This window comes from Mus caroli, chromosome 16, assembly GCF_900094665.2.
Source record: "Mus caroli chromosome 16, CAROLI_EIJ_v1.1, whole genome shotgun sequence".
In the NCBI taxonomy this organism is placed as follows: domain Eukaryota; kingdom Metazoa; phylum Chordata; class Mammalia; order Rodentia; family Muridae; genus Mus; species Mus caroli.
Genome location: NC_034585.1, coordinates 23,629,611 through 23,647,770, shown reverse-complemented (window position 1 = coordinate 23,647,770; position 18,160 = coordinate 23,629,611). Strand labels below are relative to the sequence as shown.

The 18,160-nt window shown below is 37.9% G+C and overlaps 1 protein-coding gene across 1 annotated transcript in view; it reads right to left on the bottom strand.

The window, feature by feature from the left end:
• Positions 1-745: 745 nt before the first annotated feature.
• Cldn16 (claudin 16) overlaps positions 746-18,160 on the bottom strand; it is a 21,559-nt gene continuing 4,144 nt past the window's right edge. The window contains exons 2-5 of the mRNA XM_021185449.2: positions 10,682-10,784; positions 7,197-7,361; positions 3,462-3,653; positions 746-2,373 (exon numbers count right to left, since the gene is read on the bottom strand). Coding sequence (XP_021041108.1) covers positions 2,240-2,373; positions 3,462-3,653; positions 7,197-7,361; positions 10,682-10,784 — 594 coding nt within the window. The 3' untranslated portion in view covers positions 746-2,239. The remainder of the gene's footprint in view (positions 2,374-3,461; positions 3,654-7,196; positions 7,362-10,681; positions 10,785-18,160) is intronic.

The following is an 18,160-nucleotide window of genomic DNA, read 5'->3' as shown; positions in this document are numbered from 1 at the left end:
CCCAAGTCAAAGGTTGGGAGTGGTTGCATAAGCCTATTTCCCCAGCGGGGGAGGGTTGTAGTGTGGGGTGGAGATGGTTGGATTGATGAGACCTTCTGGTTACCAGGTTCAAGTTCAGCCAGAGACCCTGTCCCAGTGCAATAAGATTGACAAAGAGCACCTCATACCCTAGCTTCATTTTCTGTTTAGATGATAAATCATCCCGACCAAAGAGTTTCAAATTAGAGGATTTGTTTGACTCCAAATTCCAGTTTGCTGTGCATCACTGTAGGGAAATAACGGCTGAGGATCATGGAGTAGCTAGTCACGTGACATCCATAGTCAAGAGCAGAAGCCAATCAATTAGTGCATGTATGCTTGAGCTCAGTTTGGTTCTCATCTCTTTTACAGTCCAGGAACCCCAGCTGAGGGAATGGAGTCACCCACAGAGAGTGGTCTTCCCAGCTCAATCAATAGAGTCAACATAACCACAACAGAGCTGTCCCCAGGCCAACCTGATCTGCACCGCCCCTCTTTCAGACACACTCCCAGATGATTTTAAATTATGTCAACTTGAAAATTAACACTATTCCAACTGACATCTTCCTCTGGTCTCTGATTATACAGATGTGTAGCACCTAGAATTCTCATGCATCTATGGAACTAAAATCAGTTACAACACTTTAGAAAACTACTATATATATATATATATATATATATATATATATATATATATATACACACACACACACACACACAGGCATATACCCATCTACCCCCAACTAACACTCAAAATTAAAAAGAAAAAAAGTGAGGAAAAAAAGCACAAAAATGTTTTGAAATGCATATAGTATCCACATAGGCACTATCCATAATCTACAACTTGTCAATCACCCCATTAATGATATCCCTGTGATGTCCTAGGAGGATTCAGCTGCTCTTAGTAGTGTGAATAGATTAGAACCTTTCCAGAAGATAGTAGTAAATGGGCAGCCAGTGACATCTTCATGAGTCCATTACACATAGTAAGTTTCATCATTTCATATTCACATTGTCCTTAGAAGCCTAACTTTGGGGGAGGGGTCCAGAAATTCACAACTTCCTTTCTGCTCTTTCTACAAAGAACTAAATTTTAGATTATTTTATATTTTTTAGGTTAGCACAAGAGTATTAATGTTAATCTGTTTAAAGTAGAAGATATCAGGTAATTTGAGATTAACTTTTTTAGCTTTTCCAAGAACTCAATGAGTTCGAATGTTCAAGATGACCACACTGTAAATGTGCCTGTGTCTCATGTAGAGGCTACACTCGTTCCTTTACATTTTTATACTCTCCTTTGTTTTCCTAAAAACACACTGTTTATATTTTATGAGAAATTTCTTCAGTAGATTTGAGGATCAACTCTAGTGTATTAGAGTAAATATTTGTTTTCTATGTCTTGTAACATACTGGGTGTTAAGCAGCTAGATTCTGAGCACCTGGAGATGTGTGGGCATCTTAGCAGGTAATTTCTAATGTAGTCCATTTCAGACTGTCAATATACATGTGAGTAACTCCCTGGTCAAGTTATTATACAATAGAACAAGAATTGTCTATGTATAGGCAGCTTTGGAGTGCTATGAAAATTATAACCTGACCTCTTGCATTAGTGAGGAGAAATCACCCCTGACTCCAATGTTAATTTAGCATTCACCATTGACATTTAGAGTGTGAAGGGGAAGTTCCTATTTGCAGCATCCACTGGAAGCAAGAACATGGGACTGGTATTTTCTTTTTCCAGTTTAATAATATTTGAGTGTGTTAGATTCTGATATACAAGTTTAAAATTAGAACAATAACCTTCTTTCAAGTTATTGATAAATTCCCTGAGAGAATAAAAATCGTGCTTTGAGTCAGGGAGAACTAAAAGCTCCTCTATCCTTTCAAAATTAGGACCTTGGACTTGCTTAAAATTGCTTTGTGTTTCTGAAGCATCACTTCACTTTAATATTCCTGTGCCATAACCCCCAAAAGCAATAAAGACACCTAAAACATATTTCTACATTTTATCAGTGTCAACCGAAAATACAGAGAGACTGTTGGGGGCGTAGTAGAGAGAGTCATGGGAGACGAATCAAACATTTTGATTGAACCAACAATTAATTAATTTGAATCAGAAATGTAAATAAATGCTTCAAAGTCAATCATTTATTTTATTAACTTGAATACATTGATTGAGTAATTAAACAGCACAGGAACACAGATTAACATTTGGCAGATTTTATACTCTGGTGTCTACAGCATACATTTTGGCTGTCTCTGTCCGAGGGGCCTTGTAGGACTTGGCCATGGACACACCTGCAGTTGAATAGGGCTTCCTCATGGCATAAGGGTAGTTCCTCTCAGGCCCAACATCTGTTCAAAAGAGATAGATGTAGAAAAATGCATATAACCCAATTAACATTCAAAAATAAAAAAATAGTCATTTTAAGCCGGGCGTGGTGGTGCACACCTTTAATCCCAGCACTTGGGAGGCAGAGGCAGGTGGATTTCTGAGTTCGAGGCCAGCCTGGTCTACAAAGTGANAGTGAGTTCCAGGACAGCCAGAGCTATACAGAGAAACCCTGTCTCAACCTCCCCCTGAAAAAAATAGTCATTTTATATATTCTTCTCCAAGACAGACAAGGATATGCACACACCAATGCACACAGGCATGTTCATGAATGTGCACACACACACATACATGCATGCATGCACAAACATATATGTACATATATACATAAAGACACATTCACACACACAAAGACATGCTCTCATACATATGCACACATACTCTTTTTACACAGACACACACAGACACATATACACTTTCACATGTATGCATATATGCATGTAAATAAATACAGATGCATATATACATTCACACAAAGACATGTACACATGCACACACAGTCACACACATGCACATGCACACTCTCCTTTACACACACACACACACAGCACACAGAGGAGTCTCTGTTGAAATCATGTAGGATTCCTGAATCTCAGATGAAGTTCTAAGTATTTTAATCTAAAAATTATCTTTATATTGAAATTGTGATGAATAGATTCCTCTGTTTTATTATGAAGAGATCTTAGTATTTTAGGTAGATTTTTAGAACACTAATTCCATAGATTACATTCTTTACTAACAAATATTGACTGACTCTCAGCCAAGTTGTCCATTTAACCCTAAACATAAATTTAGTTGTTTTAGTGAAGTTAGATGCACAACAATGATCATTGTCCATAAACTATTAGTGAGTTGTGGGATGCAGTTCTGGCTTTCCTTTTCAACTGATATCTATTACTGGGGAATCAATCCTGAGTGCTACAATTTAGTTTTCTTTGAACAACTGAAAATGCAAAGAGTGTCAGAGCTATGTGGTCTGATATGATGTGCATTTCCTTTGGATTGGGAAAGATGACAGTAAAAGAGGGACCAGTCCTCTGCTTGTTCTTACCTTTGAAGAGGTACAAACAGCAGGTGAGGAGAGCTCCTGCCAAAAAGCAACCCAAAGACCCAGCCATTCCAAGCCAGCAGGACCAACCAAATTTATATTGGATCCCAAGAAATATATTGTGTAAAATGAGAGAGGAGCGTTCAACATAAACATCCACAGCATACCACACCGAACCAATGATTCCTGGGGTACCTGAAAGAAACGAGGGGGTCAGGAATGATGCAGAGCAGTCTCCAAGTTTAAGTCACAAGGATCTGCTTACTGTTAAAGATGCATGGTAAAAGCATGCAGTAAGATTGCTATGGTGAACCATGCAACAATAGAATGTTGGACAGCTTCTGTCATTGCCTTTCAGCTTCTCTCTCCACAACACAAAGCTCTGAGATGAAAGAACACACTGCTCATCTGTTTGTCAAACTCTAAAATGATGGCTATGATGTATCTATTTACAACTTTCCAATTTTTCCAAAGTTATTTTTGTACAGCCATATATCACCTAACAGAGAAAATTTGTGTGGTTGACATACTGTATACCTGAGCTACATGGCACACACATGTGCACACACACATATACAAAAAAAATATATATCATGGCTCATTTCTCTCAAGGCCATAGTGAGCAAGACAATATGAAATTAAGGTCAATATCAAGAGAAAAAAAACAATGCAGCTAAGAAATGCAGCACCCATGAGTAAGAGGAGTCAGCTGTAACAGGGGCCAATGCTTTACAGAAAACAACTTTTGAAAGTGAAATGATATCACTTCTAAGCCTTTTGGCTAAGATCAAGTATAAAGTGAAATGATACAATATGTTATATTAAATATAATCTCTTGTAACATACCATCCATTACCATCACAAAGTAGCATGTACTGAAGTTATGTGTGGGTCAACACTGCCACAAATTTGTGAGTAATTCCTTATGCTATAATGATATGACAGTTGTTGCATCACCAAGTAAAAGAAATTTAAAAAAAATAAAAAAAAAGAAATTATCAGCTCCATTATGATGTCATGAGGCTCCCATCATATATATGGCTTGTTGCTCAAGAGAATGTCGTACATGGCTCATGACAGCTTCATAAATGAAAATATTTAAATCAAATTTGAAAACACAGGAACTTGTAAACATGAGTCACAGAACATTTTTTTCATTCTAAATTAATTTTCTTCTGTCTTAAGGTTTGGGGGCTTGTTTTCTTTTGTTTTCATTTTTGTTTTGTTTTGTTGAGAAGGATTTTCTTTACATAGCACTGTCTGTCCTGGAACTTACTATGTAGATTAGATTGGTGAGATCCACCTGCCTCCTGAGTGATGAGATTAAAGGCATGTACCACCATGGACTAGGCTTTATACATTAGTTTTTAATTGAAAGTATGTGATATTTAAAAATATTTTTGTTTTCTAAGACCTGAAACTGAAGCTATCCCAGATACCTTTGTGTAAACAGTGATGCCCCAGATAAACAGCCAGCATGCAACAATGTTCTCCCAAATACACAGTTAACACTTCTATGTACACTATGCATCTACAGATACAAAAATCAATTCCAACATGCAATGACCAACTCTTCTGTGCTGAATAGTCTTATGTCAACTTGACAGAAACTAGAGTCATCTGAAAGTAGGAACATTAAATGAGAAAATTCCTCCAGAAGATCTGGCTGTGGGGCATTTTCTTTTTGTTTTCTTTTCATTTTTATTGGTTATTATATTTATTTACATTTCAAATTTATCCACTTCCTGGTTTCCCCTCTGCAAGCCCCATATCCCATCCTCCCTCTCTTCTCTTTCTATGAGAGTGCTCCCCTACCCACCCACCCACTCCTGCCTCACTGCCCTAGCATCTCCCTGTGCTGGGGCATCGAGCCTCCACTGGACCAAGGGTCTCCCCTCCCATTCATGTAATATAGGGCAATCCTCTGCTTACATATGAACCTGGAGCCATGGGTCCCTCCATGTGTACTCTTTGGTTGGTGGTTTAGTCCCTGGGAGCTCTGAGGGGTTCTGGTTGGTTGACATTGTTGTTCTTCCTATGAGGTTGTAAACCCATTCAGCTCCTTCAGTCTTTTCTCTAACTCCTCCATTGTGGGCATTTTCTTAATGATTGATAGAGGAGAAGCCAGCCAATTATGGTGGTGCTGTCTCTGGGCTAGTGGTCCTGGGTTCTTTAAGAAAACAGACCAAACAAGCCATTATGAACAAGCCACTGCATCAGCTCCTGACTCAACTCCCGCCCTGTTTGAGCTGCTGTCCTGAATTCCTTCAGTGATGGATTATGATATGGAAGAGTAAGCTGAATAAACACTGTCCTCTCCAACTTGCTTTTGGTCATTGTGTGTCATCATAACAATAGTAACCCTAACTGTGAGGCATGCTGTCCCGGACATACAGTCAACACTCACATGTAAACTGAGTTATCTTATTAATGCAGTCAGTATCTACATATACAATGTGTCCAATTCATTGAAATTCAGTATGCTGGGGAGGGGGAGGGGAAGATAACACCCATATAAAAACTGTATCTTTTCTAGCAATCATTTTATCGTGTTCCGGAGCATGTAAGCATGGGTCAAGAAGTGACATCCCTTCAACAATTTGACTGAAGCCCACAGCTTTCCCTCTCTAATAATTGACTCACTTGAAATCATAGCACATTGTTTCCACTATTTTAAGTAAAAAATTGTATAACATAGGCCAGATAAGAGATAACTGGGAGACAATGAAATATGTTGAGAGGGTGTTTTGAAAAATACTTATCCTCTTGTGGTGGGACAGTGCATATTATCAACTCTTGGAGATTTGGTAATATCTATTTTAAACATTTGGATTTATAAGTCTAATTGTTCATCTAAGGTATTCAAACATGTAACCATTATAAAAAGATATAAGTTACTTTACTGGCTAGTTTTGTGTCAACTTGACACAGCTGGAGTTATCACAGAGAGGGGAGCTTCAGTTGAGGAAATGCCTCCATGAGATACAACTGTAGGGCATTTTCTCAATTAGTGATCAAGGGGGAAAGGCCCTTTGTGGGTGGGACCATCTCTGGGCTGGTGGTTTTGGTTCTATCAGAGAGCAGGCTGAGCAAGCCAGGGGAAGCAAACCAGTAAAGAACATCCCTCTATGGCCTCTGCATCAGCTCCTGCTTCCTGACCTGTTTGAGTTCCAGTCCTGACTTCCTTGGTGATAAACAGCAGTATGGAATTGTAAGCTGAATAAACCCTTCCCTCCCCAACTTGCTTCTTGGTCATGATGTTTGTGGAGGAATAGAAACCCTGACTAAGACAGTTACCATCCCTTTTTTGAACGTTGTTACATTTACCAACTAATTTGGAAAAACCTTTTTAAAAAAACTACAAAACAGAATGCATGCTTTAAAACTCTGTGTATGGCAGACTAATTGTAGATAATTGTTCCAGCCTTTAGATATCTTAAGTCACCAAATTTGCTCATCTTTTTTGTAACACCCACAAGGATTTTCTTCAGTAATTTAAATTTTTGTTTATTGATTTATAAAAAGAGTATTTAGTGGTCTTCAAGATCTTTTCTCAAAACAAGTATATGTTGTTTGTTAAATAAACTTACTGGTATATATAAGAGCTGTACACTATCATGAGGCAAGATATGTATGGATAGACTGTCTTAAATGAGGAGAAATGATAAGTTCGTGTAGCACAACTCGAGCATGATCAGGGACTCATGATTATTGAATAAAATAAATCAAGCCCAATACCTGCAATGAGTAATGTGGTCCCTGCAACAAAGCAAAGGCGGACTTTAATTTGTGGCTCATCAGGTAGGAACTTCACACAGTCAAGACCAAGGAGCAGGGTGATGAATCCAAAGCCAGCTAAAATGTCAGCTGTGATCATCAGTGCTCGAGTTACCACCAGCTTCACTGCAAGATCAGGGAGTCAGAGCAGGGGTGGGAGAGGAGTAGTCAGAGGAGGAATGTGGGAAGGAGGAAAAGGGAGAGATGTACAGACACATTAACTTGCACAGGAACATCACAGAACACAAGATTAGACACAGCAACATAAGGCCATACATAGAATTCAGAATTTATATCTATACAAGCTTCAAGATGGGTGGCTATAATTTCTCATGAAAATTAAAACTATCATAAAGCAACTGTAGTTGTGAAATCAAAACTCTGAGTGGCAGTTACACAGAGTTCTACAGAAGAAGGTTTGGGGGTTGAATCAAAATACTAAAAAGGAAGAAAATTACATCAAAAATAGAGTATGAACAACTTATATTACCTAGATCATAAAAAATATTAATATATTTTCATTTCATATATACTAGTTATATTTTATTTTCATAAAAATCTGGGAACTTTTTGCCTTTACATTTTTTTCAATGAGGAGATAAAATTCTGGCTTATGTTTTTGAGAAATATAGGGCATTTTCCCTGTTTAAAAATTTAAGATTTATATGATATACTTGCAGAAGAAAACAAATTACTATATGAAATTCTTCCGATCTTATCAGCAGGTGAATGCACTGTATATGCCCATGTATTATTATGATGTGACTACTGATTGTCTAAATGACAGGATATAGAATTACCTAGGATACTGCCCCTAGACATATCTCCAAGGGATTGCTTGGCTTCTAAGCATGCCTGCGAAGCATTCACCAGTTAAATTAATTGAGATGGAAAATCCCATGCTAAAAGTGTGTAGCACTGTTTCCTGGACTTGGGCCATGGACTATATAAAAAAGATAAAATGAACTGGCCACAAGCATTCACCCTTCTCTCCTTCCCAGGGTGAGCAGCTGGTTCAAGTCCCTGCTACATTGACTTTCCTGCCTCCTTTAACTGTGAGCCAAAAGAAAGCTTTGCTCCTCTGCAGTGATTTGCCAGAACATGTTCTCACAGCAACTCTAACAGAAAACCAAGTCAATTATCAATACATGAGTATGTATTTATCCTGAGACTAGGAATATCTATCTTAAAAATTGTCTTTATTTCTAATAGAAATCCAATGTATACATATATTTACCAAAAAAAATAAAAGAAAAATTATGAAGAGCTAACATTTATATGCTAGATTTTTAAAATTTTTTCTTTAATTCAATACTCAGTACATAAGTGGGCCCTCTACTAATGAGAAGACTTTGGCCAACCCAAAGTCATTAGTGCTGTTAGGATGAGATATTCATGCACATCTACATTGGCCCTGCTTTCCTCTTCCTATAGAGAGTCTTGCATGTTCTGTTCCATATGGAGGATCTCTATGAAGCTCTAGGATTTGAGCCCCCTGTTCAGTCTGGTTCCAGGAGGGCAGATCTGTTACAAGCAAAATGATCAAGAAACCTATGGAAGAATTTCTTTTGTCAAGGGTTGAATTCTGGCATCCAGAACAGAGTTAGCATTCTTACTTGGGCTTGCTCAAACTATTTTTAACAAAAGATGCACCAAAGCACAAATAACTATCTGGTGCCACATACAGGAGAAACTGTAAAAGCTATCTACATTGATTTTATGAATTTAGTAGAAAATGAAATGAAATTTCTACACCTTGTAGATAGCCTTCTAACCAAGAGGATCTAGAGAAGTTATTTTTCTAGAACACATGTTTATTATTGTTGTCTTTGAATGTATATTTGCATACAAATGAAAGTTATGTACCATTTGAAAGCAATAAGTAAAAACAACAGACAAAGATGAGATAGTACAGGTAAATCTTTAACAGGAGCATATTAAAATATCAACATTTGTTTCCCTAATGAATGGCTCTAATTCTTCTTCCATGACTGTGTATACCAGTATTTAAATTTTAAAAACTTTAACTTTTGCTTGACTTCCTAGACCCAGAAGATGACTCAGCACACAGGTCTGTTCCCAAACCAGAAGATCCGAGTTCAAACAGCAGAACCCAGTACGAAGGAAAGTACTGACTCTCTGACCTCCACAACTGTACCTGGATATGCCCAGGCCCACACATATACATACAGAAATATGTAAATAAATAAATAAATAAGAAAATAAATAAATAATGGTTGTCTTCTGGCTTGGTCCACACGTTACATTTTTAAAACAGCGTGAGAAACAGGCATATATTTCTTCCTTTTCATCAAATCAGGATGGTGTGTGTGTGTATGTGTGTGTGTGTGTGTGTGTGTGTGTGTGTGTGTGTGTAAGTATGTGTGTATAAAATGAGATGAATATAGTGAGGAAAATGTGAAGCTGTAAAAATTTCTAAGCAAAAATGTAATTAAAAGGCTTTATAAATTTTGGCAAAAATTATCTCAGACACTGAACTCCCAAATACCAGATGAAGATGTTTTGAAGATTGTTTTCTTTAAATGTGTTTTCCTGAAATAAAATAGATGTCTGGGGGGGGGGGAGGTACATTGCACAGGACCCACTTTTATCTTGATGCTTGTAGCACTACCACCCATCACTGGCTTTGAAACGCATAAAAGCAATTTCTTTTAATAGCAGGACTGGTATTTCTTGGCATGGTTCAAATTTCTAAATATGTCAATGCTGTGAAGAAGGTTGAGGGTATTAACAATGGATTGTTAATTTAAAAGCTTGCTTTATTTATAGGCACATGGCTTTGCTAATATCTAGGTAGAATTAAGAGCTAAGAGAGAGAAAGATGAGGGAATTGTCTCCAGCATTGAGACTAATGGTTCCTCACATGCGCTGTTGTCTTCATCTATGGACCCCATATCCTCTTCCTCTTCCTCTTCCTCTTCCTCTTCCTCTTCCCCCCCTCTCTCTCTCTCTCTCCCTCTCTCTCTCTCTCTCCCCCATCTCTCTCCCTCCCTCTCTCTCTCTGTCTCTGCTACTCTATCTTAGCAATTCTTCAAGTGAAAAAAGAGTAGCAAACTTTCTACTTTTTAGCTAAGTCATAGTTGAAACACAGCAATGAGTGCTATTCATGTAGCTTGTCAATTCTAATTATAAAATCACAATACCAAAGGATAAGTTTCCATTTCTTGGAATATTTGCTATTAGCCCATTATGCATAAGGTATTGTGTAAAGTCCCTTGTGAAAATAATTTTACTCTAGAGGAATTTGCAAAATCAGGAGGAACGGTGAAATATGATACAATATGTTTCCATTCATATTTCAAAAATGATACCCATTTCTAATTGCCAATATTTCACATTAAAATCCTTCATACCATACAACAAATGGATATCTGAGCTCAGTATTCCATGGCACACTCAAACAGAAAGGTTAACATTATACATACAGGGATGTTCTGCATATATGGAGTCGTACTCATCGCAGGTTCGAATCCCATCAAAAGCGTTTGTTACACACTCCCACCACAGGCCTCTGCATTTAGTGCTCACCTGGAGGTTGGAAAAGACACTGTATGAAACACTCTGCAAAGGCAACTCCATTTCCTCTTGGTCAAATGGTCACTCAGCTATGTTTGTTATCAAAGTACAGTGGTTACAAGCATAACTAGAAGTCTATTTATATAAAGCAATGCCAGTAGAATATATTCCCTTAGACATTGACAATTAAAAGTTTCCTGGGCCAAGAAATAAATTTACTTCCTGATTGGAAGTGGCACGTGGAAAAATAAGTCATGGGTGAGAGGGATAAAACCAGAACTGAATATATTCTTCTGTCGTTGAGTCGTGCTTTAACATAAAGACAATCTATTTCACTTCCATGTGCCAACATTTACGCATAAATAAATCTATAAAACAATAGATGATAATGCTAATGTCTCAAGTCTATCAGTAGGGCACATTAATTCATCTTCATTACAGACATCGACTTTCATGAAGAAAGATGCTGTTTTATATGAGGTTCATAAATTTAAAATTAGCAAAGAAAACCAATAAATGAAAAAGGGCAGCAATAAATGACTGAGCATCCCCAGTTGTCTTTCTCTCTGCTATACTGACATACTACAAACCTTAAGCTACGACATGAACATAAAGGGTCTGAGAAGTAATCTAATAGAATTGGACAGTTGTAAAGCGTGTTTACTTGGAATTGGCATGCAGGTGAGGATATCCACTTAGAGCTAAAAGGTACCAGTATCCTGACCCTTCTAATCCTTTATTGGTGGGTTGTAAGTCAGCACAAACTTTTTTAAAAACAGTAGTAAATATCTCAGCAGACAATAGTTTCAAGTATTCTTGACAAAGCTCATGAATATGGAGCAGAGGCAATATCATTGTTTCTTCAGACTCAATTACAGATTCCATTACCTTGAAAATCTGAAGTTAGCTTAGAAAACCTTCGCAGTTATTGTGGAAAGTCAATTTTAAAACCCCATTCCCAAAGAATAAATAAGATAGTAGAGCAGGAAAGAGTTGCAATGGGAGAGATGTTGAAACGTTGTCCAGAGGGGGTAAAAGAACAGAAAAACACTTTTCAAAAAATGAAATCATATTACTGTGAACATAGTAACGTGAGCACTCTGAAACTTTTGCACTTTGTTCTATTTGGGGCTTGCTGAAACTCTCCTGATACTCTCATCATTGTCTTGTATGTAAAATATTTGCAATTGGTAATGATTAACATTTATATTGAGTCTATAATTTGAAGTACCAGCTATCGAAGTATGTTATTATGTCATTTGTTTCTTAAAGATCATTAACAAGCTGTTATCGTCTATTTACAAACAAGGAAACAGATGCATAAGGAAGGAAAAATACTGTAACAGCACAGTCAATAATAATGCAGGATACAGGTCTCCAACTGAGCCATCCATGTGTGTATATCCAAGTCTTGCTTGTGTGCACGTACAACTCATTTCAGAACTCTCTTTCAGGCTAAGGCATTCTGTATTTGGTACTTGAATATTGGAAAACAACCTTCAGTGAAGAGGTCCTAACTTGATTCTCATGCCTAGGCTCTCCTTCAAATCATTACTTTGGCAGGCTATCCCTACTCTTAAATCTGAAAATAATAATCTTGATTTTTATGGAAGATTACCAGACTCCGAAAAACACAGAGGTCAAAATTCTAATGAGGAAAAATCCATCTTGTACAAACTGACACATTGATTTTCAAAGCAAGATATGCACATACATACACACATATAAGTATAATTTTAAAACAGAGATTGACAATTTTAATAGTTATGTAGTAACCTTTGGCAAGATCTTCCCTGTTTTGAATTTCAATTTCCTCATCTGTATAAGAAAGATAATGACTGGGTGGTTTAAAATATTAAAAATTGCTAATTAGTATAAATTGTTAGCTCAAATGAAAATGATGGTAACTTTCTAAATACCATGAGTTAAGTACTGGCTGTACTTGGTTTCACTAAAAATGACCGTGGCAAAAATGAGGACATAATGAAAGGAATGACAGCCTTCTAAAAGACTCAAACCCATCTTAATCCCCAGAACCTGTGACTATGGCCCTGTAGATACTACTGAGTTACAGGCGTGAGAAGAGGGCATCACATCAGCTGTACAAGGGACTCTAAACTTATACATGGTGTCCTTATCATATTTTTACAAAGAAAAAGCACAGGCAGATGGAAATGGGGTCACAGGACCACTTCTGTGTTGGCAGTCACACACTCACAAGTCATGGACAACCCCCAGTAACGAGAATCTGGAAGTACCAGAGCAGTTCTTCCTGGAGCTTCAGAGACACTGACTGGAACCTTGAAGAGATTTTGATCTTAAAATTCTGGTCTTCAGGACAATGAGAGAATAATTTGCTTCAAGTCATTTGTTATGGAAACTGATACAGTTAGGGTACATACAGACCCACTATACTATGAAAAAAAAAAGCAGGGTTAGTTAGTACCGATGTCCCCCGTCTCTCAGCTCATAAATCCAGTTTATCCTAATTAGCGTGGTGGACCAAACAATGATGGTACATACTTTCTTATTCTTGTTGCATTATAGGTGGCCATTCCTACTATACATGATGTAACACACAATTCTTAATAACAAGGATATTCAGCTATGGCCCAGTGCTGGTGTCAATTTCAAGGCTATTGATCATTTACCTGCCATGGCCATATTTCGAAAAGCAATGAGGTCATTAGAGGAAACAAGGAATCCAATTTCGTTAGGTATTAATGCCCAGGGGCACACGATTAAATCGCTTGGTATTCACACTCAGCCAAGATATGTGAGAAGAGTGGCCTTAATTAACTAAACTTCTGTGTTTAATGCAGCACTTACTGTAGACACCCTTAAAGGTGCCTTTGTGCATAAACTACAAGGTTAAAAAAATTTTAAGTTATCATTTTAGGAAAGCCCTCTGTGTTATATTCTAGTGCTTTTGGTTAACCTCTCTGCCTGTGGGGGAAAAACATGGCTTATTAGGAACTATTTTGCAAGGCAAGCCAATGGAAGTTCTTGGAAGTCTTAAAATAAGGATCTTTAAAGGCTAACTAGTACTTAAAGAGTGTGGCTAACCTTTCTTAAAGGGCAAAAACTGTAAAATTTTAATCTCATGGAGCCATTTGAAATAGAAAGTTCTAATTTTGAGGTTTCTATTTGTTTTTAACATGCAATCGGTATTGTATGAATAACACAGGCAAGCAATGTTGAAGAAATTTTTGCTCCAGTGATGTCATTTCTCCAAAGAGTGAGACATGGATCATTTCCCACACAAGAGAGATGAAAATTTCCAAAACATCAACAAAGCAGAAGACACAACACATCTCCTGCCTGCTCACTGATATTCCAAGTGGAGAGATACCACAGACAATCCAGACACCTGGCTTCCTTTTTTCCCTTGTCCACTTGATCAGCTTTGGTTCTTGAGCTGTTTATGGATGGAAACAGCCACAGTGAGTGGCTGCTTGTATCTCGATGTAAATATTCTCAACATGTCCCCACCACCCCTGCAAAGACCACATCACACATGCACAGACCTGGTTCCTCGGGTCTTTGGGTTATTTAAACCTTGTCTGTACTAAAACCAATGTTCTTTGCTCTCCACTTGTTAAATTTCTACCTGAAACTCAAGTCTCACTTAAAAGACATTCCTTTTTCCATAAGACATCTCTCTATGCTCTTTCTAGCAGGAGTTTATCTCCTTCAACCTGTGATGCCACAGGAATTTTTCTACAATGTTACATTCTAATCTGTGTCACTGAATGCTTGTCAAGTTCTAACCGGCATGCCAATTAATGCTGGGAATGCAGCAGCAAGCAGGGTAGATATGGCTCCCTGCTTCAAGGATTCCATCATCCCCCATCCTGATAAACAACAGATGCTCAATAGTTACTTATTGGAGACAAAGTCTATTGATTCCCGTGAATCCACATAAATGCATAACTAACCCTGCTTTGATCTGAAGTACAAGGTGGTCAATATGACACTGTGAATTTTTGCTTCACATGTCCATATGTTCAGTTATTAATTTTTTTCTCCTGGTTAGATACAACAGAGGGTCAGTAGCCCTAACTCCCCTAGAACTTGCAGTAATCCTCACATCTCAAATTCATAAGCTCTGGAATTACAAAGATAGACCACAATGCCTGGGTGCATATGTGCTTGTGAGCAGAATAAACAAACTACAACAGTTAAATCCATGAGCTGGAGTGACTGTACTCAGAATGGAGGGTTTATACTGACCTGGCATCACTCCAAAGTCCCTTAGAAATTATGTCAATGAAGACTCTTTCCGGTGAGCTATAGTGTCATAAACTAGTACTTAATCCTGGGATTGACTATTTGGAATCTCAAAGCAGTTGTCCATTAAGGCTTTTGTCTTCTATAGCACTGGCCACCAGAACTCCTGTCACTAAATGACTTGACTTACACTGCAGAACCTATGAAAACACTTAGATTTTGCTATAATTCTCTTGTTGCCTGCATGACAATGCTGTCCTCAGAGAGCATAGCATCACAGTCAGTAAGGCTAACTGACCCGTGTCAGAGGTCACAGATTGTATGTCAATAACAATTAGATGCCTTTTCCTTACTTTATAAAAAATGTTCTCTTTAAAGAACAAACCAGAAAAGCCTCACCATTTAGGCCAAATACACTTTTCCCACCAGCTTTATTAAACACTTTAGGGGATTAGATATTTTTCTTAATTTTTTTTCCTATTTAAAAAAATGATCCAAATGGATGTATTAATTCTTTATATTATAGCAAGGTATGAGATCAGACCTTTTAGAAAATGGTCATTTATCTCACTATAGACATACTTCTTATTCAGGGCTTAATGTGAATCTTGATAGATCATCTTTTGTTCATTCTTTCAACAAAATGGAAAACACTGTAACAACTTTTCCATGAGCTCATGTGCCCGAATGCACCCTCAGCTCCTGCAACGTGGACCTCAGTGCAGTAGGAAATCTTGAGACAAATAGGAGTACACTCACAGTCTCAAATGTTTGCTAAAAGCCTTAAAATCAAACTGGACCTCAAATTGGTATATAAATAATCAGTGCTCATATTATACATAATAATTTTAATACATACCTTATGCCTGGAAGAATTATAGCATCAGTAAGGCAAATAGAAATCCTAGGAGAAAACCTATTATGAGGATGAAAAAAATTCTACTATGAACAGCCTTCTTTTGAAGTAATAAAAATTTAATCATAATGGTGCACAGAGTATAGCAATTTCCAGGAAAATAATTGACAAAAAATTAACTGGAAATTGAATCATCTACTCAAACATTTTTTCCCTTTGATAATGGAGAGGCCAGCAACATTCTTAAGTAAGTATTGCTTATACCCTGCAAGAAAACAAATAACTCCATATCCTACAAGATAGTTAGAATCATAATAATGTAATTAATGCTCCTAACCCTCGTTCATTGGAAGCATTCATTGGTAGATAGATAACTTCTGCTATGGGACTCCATTTTCTGCCTTGCTCCTTGAGTCAAGCGATAATCACTCATAAGTACAAAGCTGGGCAAATCATTGCCCAGAGAAATAAACAACATTTCTCTAAGAGGATCGATAGCAAAAATAAGACCGGAACTCCATTTGTCAGTCAGATTGGTGAGCATTATACAAAATGTCACTTCCTCCCCCAGAACAAAACAAACAATGAACTATGAATTAATCATAATATATTTGACATTTATTGGCTGATTCCTGTTTACCTAGTGCTGTGGTAAAGACTTGGTGAACAGAGGCTCATATAAGTCTCACAGAAAGCTAGGTCATATGAGTTACCACTATCCTTGTATAGGGGAGACAAATAAAATTTAACTAGGAGCCTCTAGATTAAGGTATAGTCTATCCACTTCCCCACTGTTGAAAGTTTCTGCCACTATGCTAAGCTAAGCTAGGAAAAACGGACAAACAAAAACAACTGTGATTTTGCAAGTCACCCCAAGTCAGTGAGGTGACTTCCACCTTGGCTTCTCTCTCCCTGTTACCTTCTGGGCTCAGGCAGTCACTCACCCCCACCCACCTGAGTTAGAGTTTCACAATTCTACCCACATTGTTCTATGCTTACTAACATTATCATTTACACAAGCACCGTTTTCCTCCTGGTTTATGCAAATGTTCTTAAAAGGTCTCCTCATAGTTCATTTTACCCCCTTGAGCCACCCACCAAGAGCAGCCAGAAAGGCTGATATTTCTAAAAGGCATGGATGTATTTGTCTCTTTCTTGCCTATGGGGTTGGACCTATATTTTGCATAATACTTTAAACCTTTGATTGCCTAGCCCCTATAATTTCCTGTCTACATCAGAAAGTATCCATAATACCATGAACATACAACACGATCACACCTATATCTCTGTGTATCCCATTTGTTTGGTTAGAACACTCTTTGCTTCTGTTCATTCACTTGATTTTCAAATCCTATCTTAGCAGTTACTTAGGAGACTCCACTAATGATCCAAGACAGACTAAGATGTCCACTCATGGTTGTTCAACCTCAGACATAGTACTTGTCACACTGAACTGTGACTGTGTGTTCACCAATTTGTGTCCTTTACTAGACTGAGAATCACCTCCAGATGTGTACAATCCACATAACCAGGAATCAACTACAGTGACTTCCATACTGTCGGTGCTAAGGAATATTTGTGGGGTGAGTGGAGAAAAGAGGAACACAAGTCGAAAGGGAGATGGAAGGGAAGAATAAGAACATAAAGGAAATAAGAAAAGGATAGGAGGAAGGATGGAGGGAGGGAGAGGTAAAGGGAGATGGTGAAGAGCTTGAGGACAGGAGGGTGAGTATATGGAACAAGAGTGAAGTGAATGCACATTCATATGAAACTCCCAGTGGAAGATTTTTCTCTGGGAAAGCTCTGAGCATCTTTGATCCCTCAACAAGTAGCCATTGCTGGGGGTTATAGGCACTCAGGGCACCCTGATGATAAACTAAAAGGAGATAAAAGTGCAATTGAATTCAACTCCTTCTTATATTTGAGGGAAGAGAATAGAAGACACAGGATGTGATGTTTCCCTAGAGAAGTCAGTTAACATGGACTAAGAGCTGAGTACCTACTGGCTTTAAAAACCTTCAACCCATTCTCTTCAGCACACAAGTCTTCCCAGGAGCAACAGACTCAAGAATGGTGATGCTAGGAGAGCTGCTCAGCCTATTATTTAGGGTCACACCCACTGTTTTTCCAGAGTCCTTCCTTCCTTCCTTCCTTCCTTCCTTCCTTCCTTCCTTCCTTCCTTCCTTCCTTCCTTCCTTCCTTCCTTCCTTCCCAGGAGCAACAGACTCAAGAATGGTGATGCTAGGAGAGCTGCTCAGCCTATTATTTAGGGTCACACCCACTGTTTTTCCAGAGTCCTTCC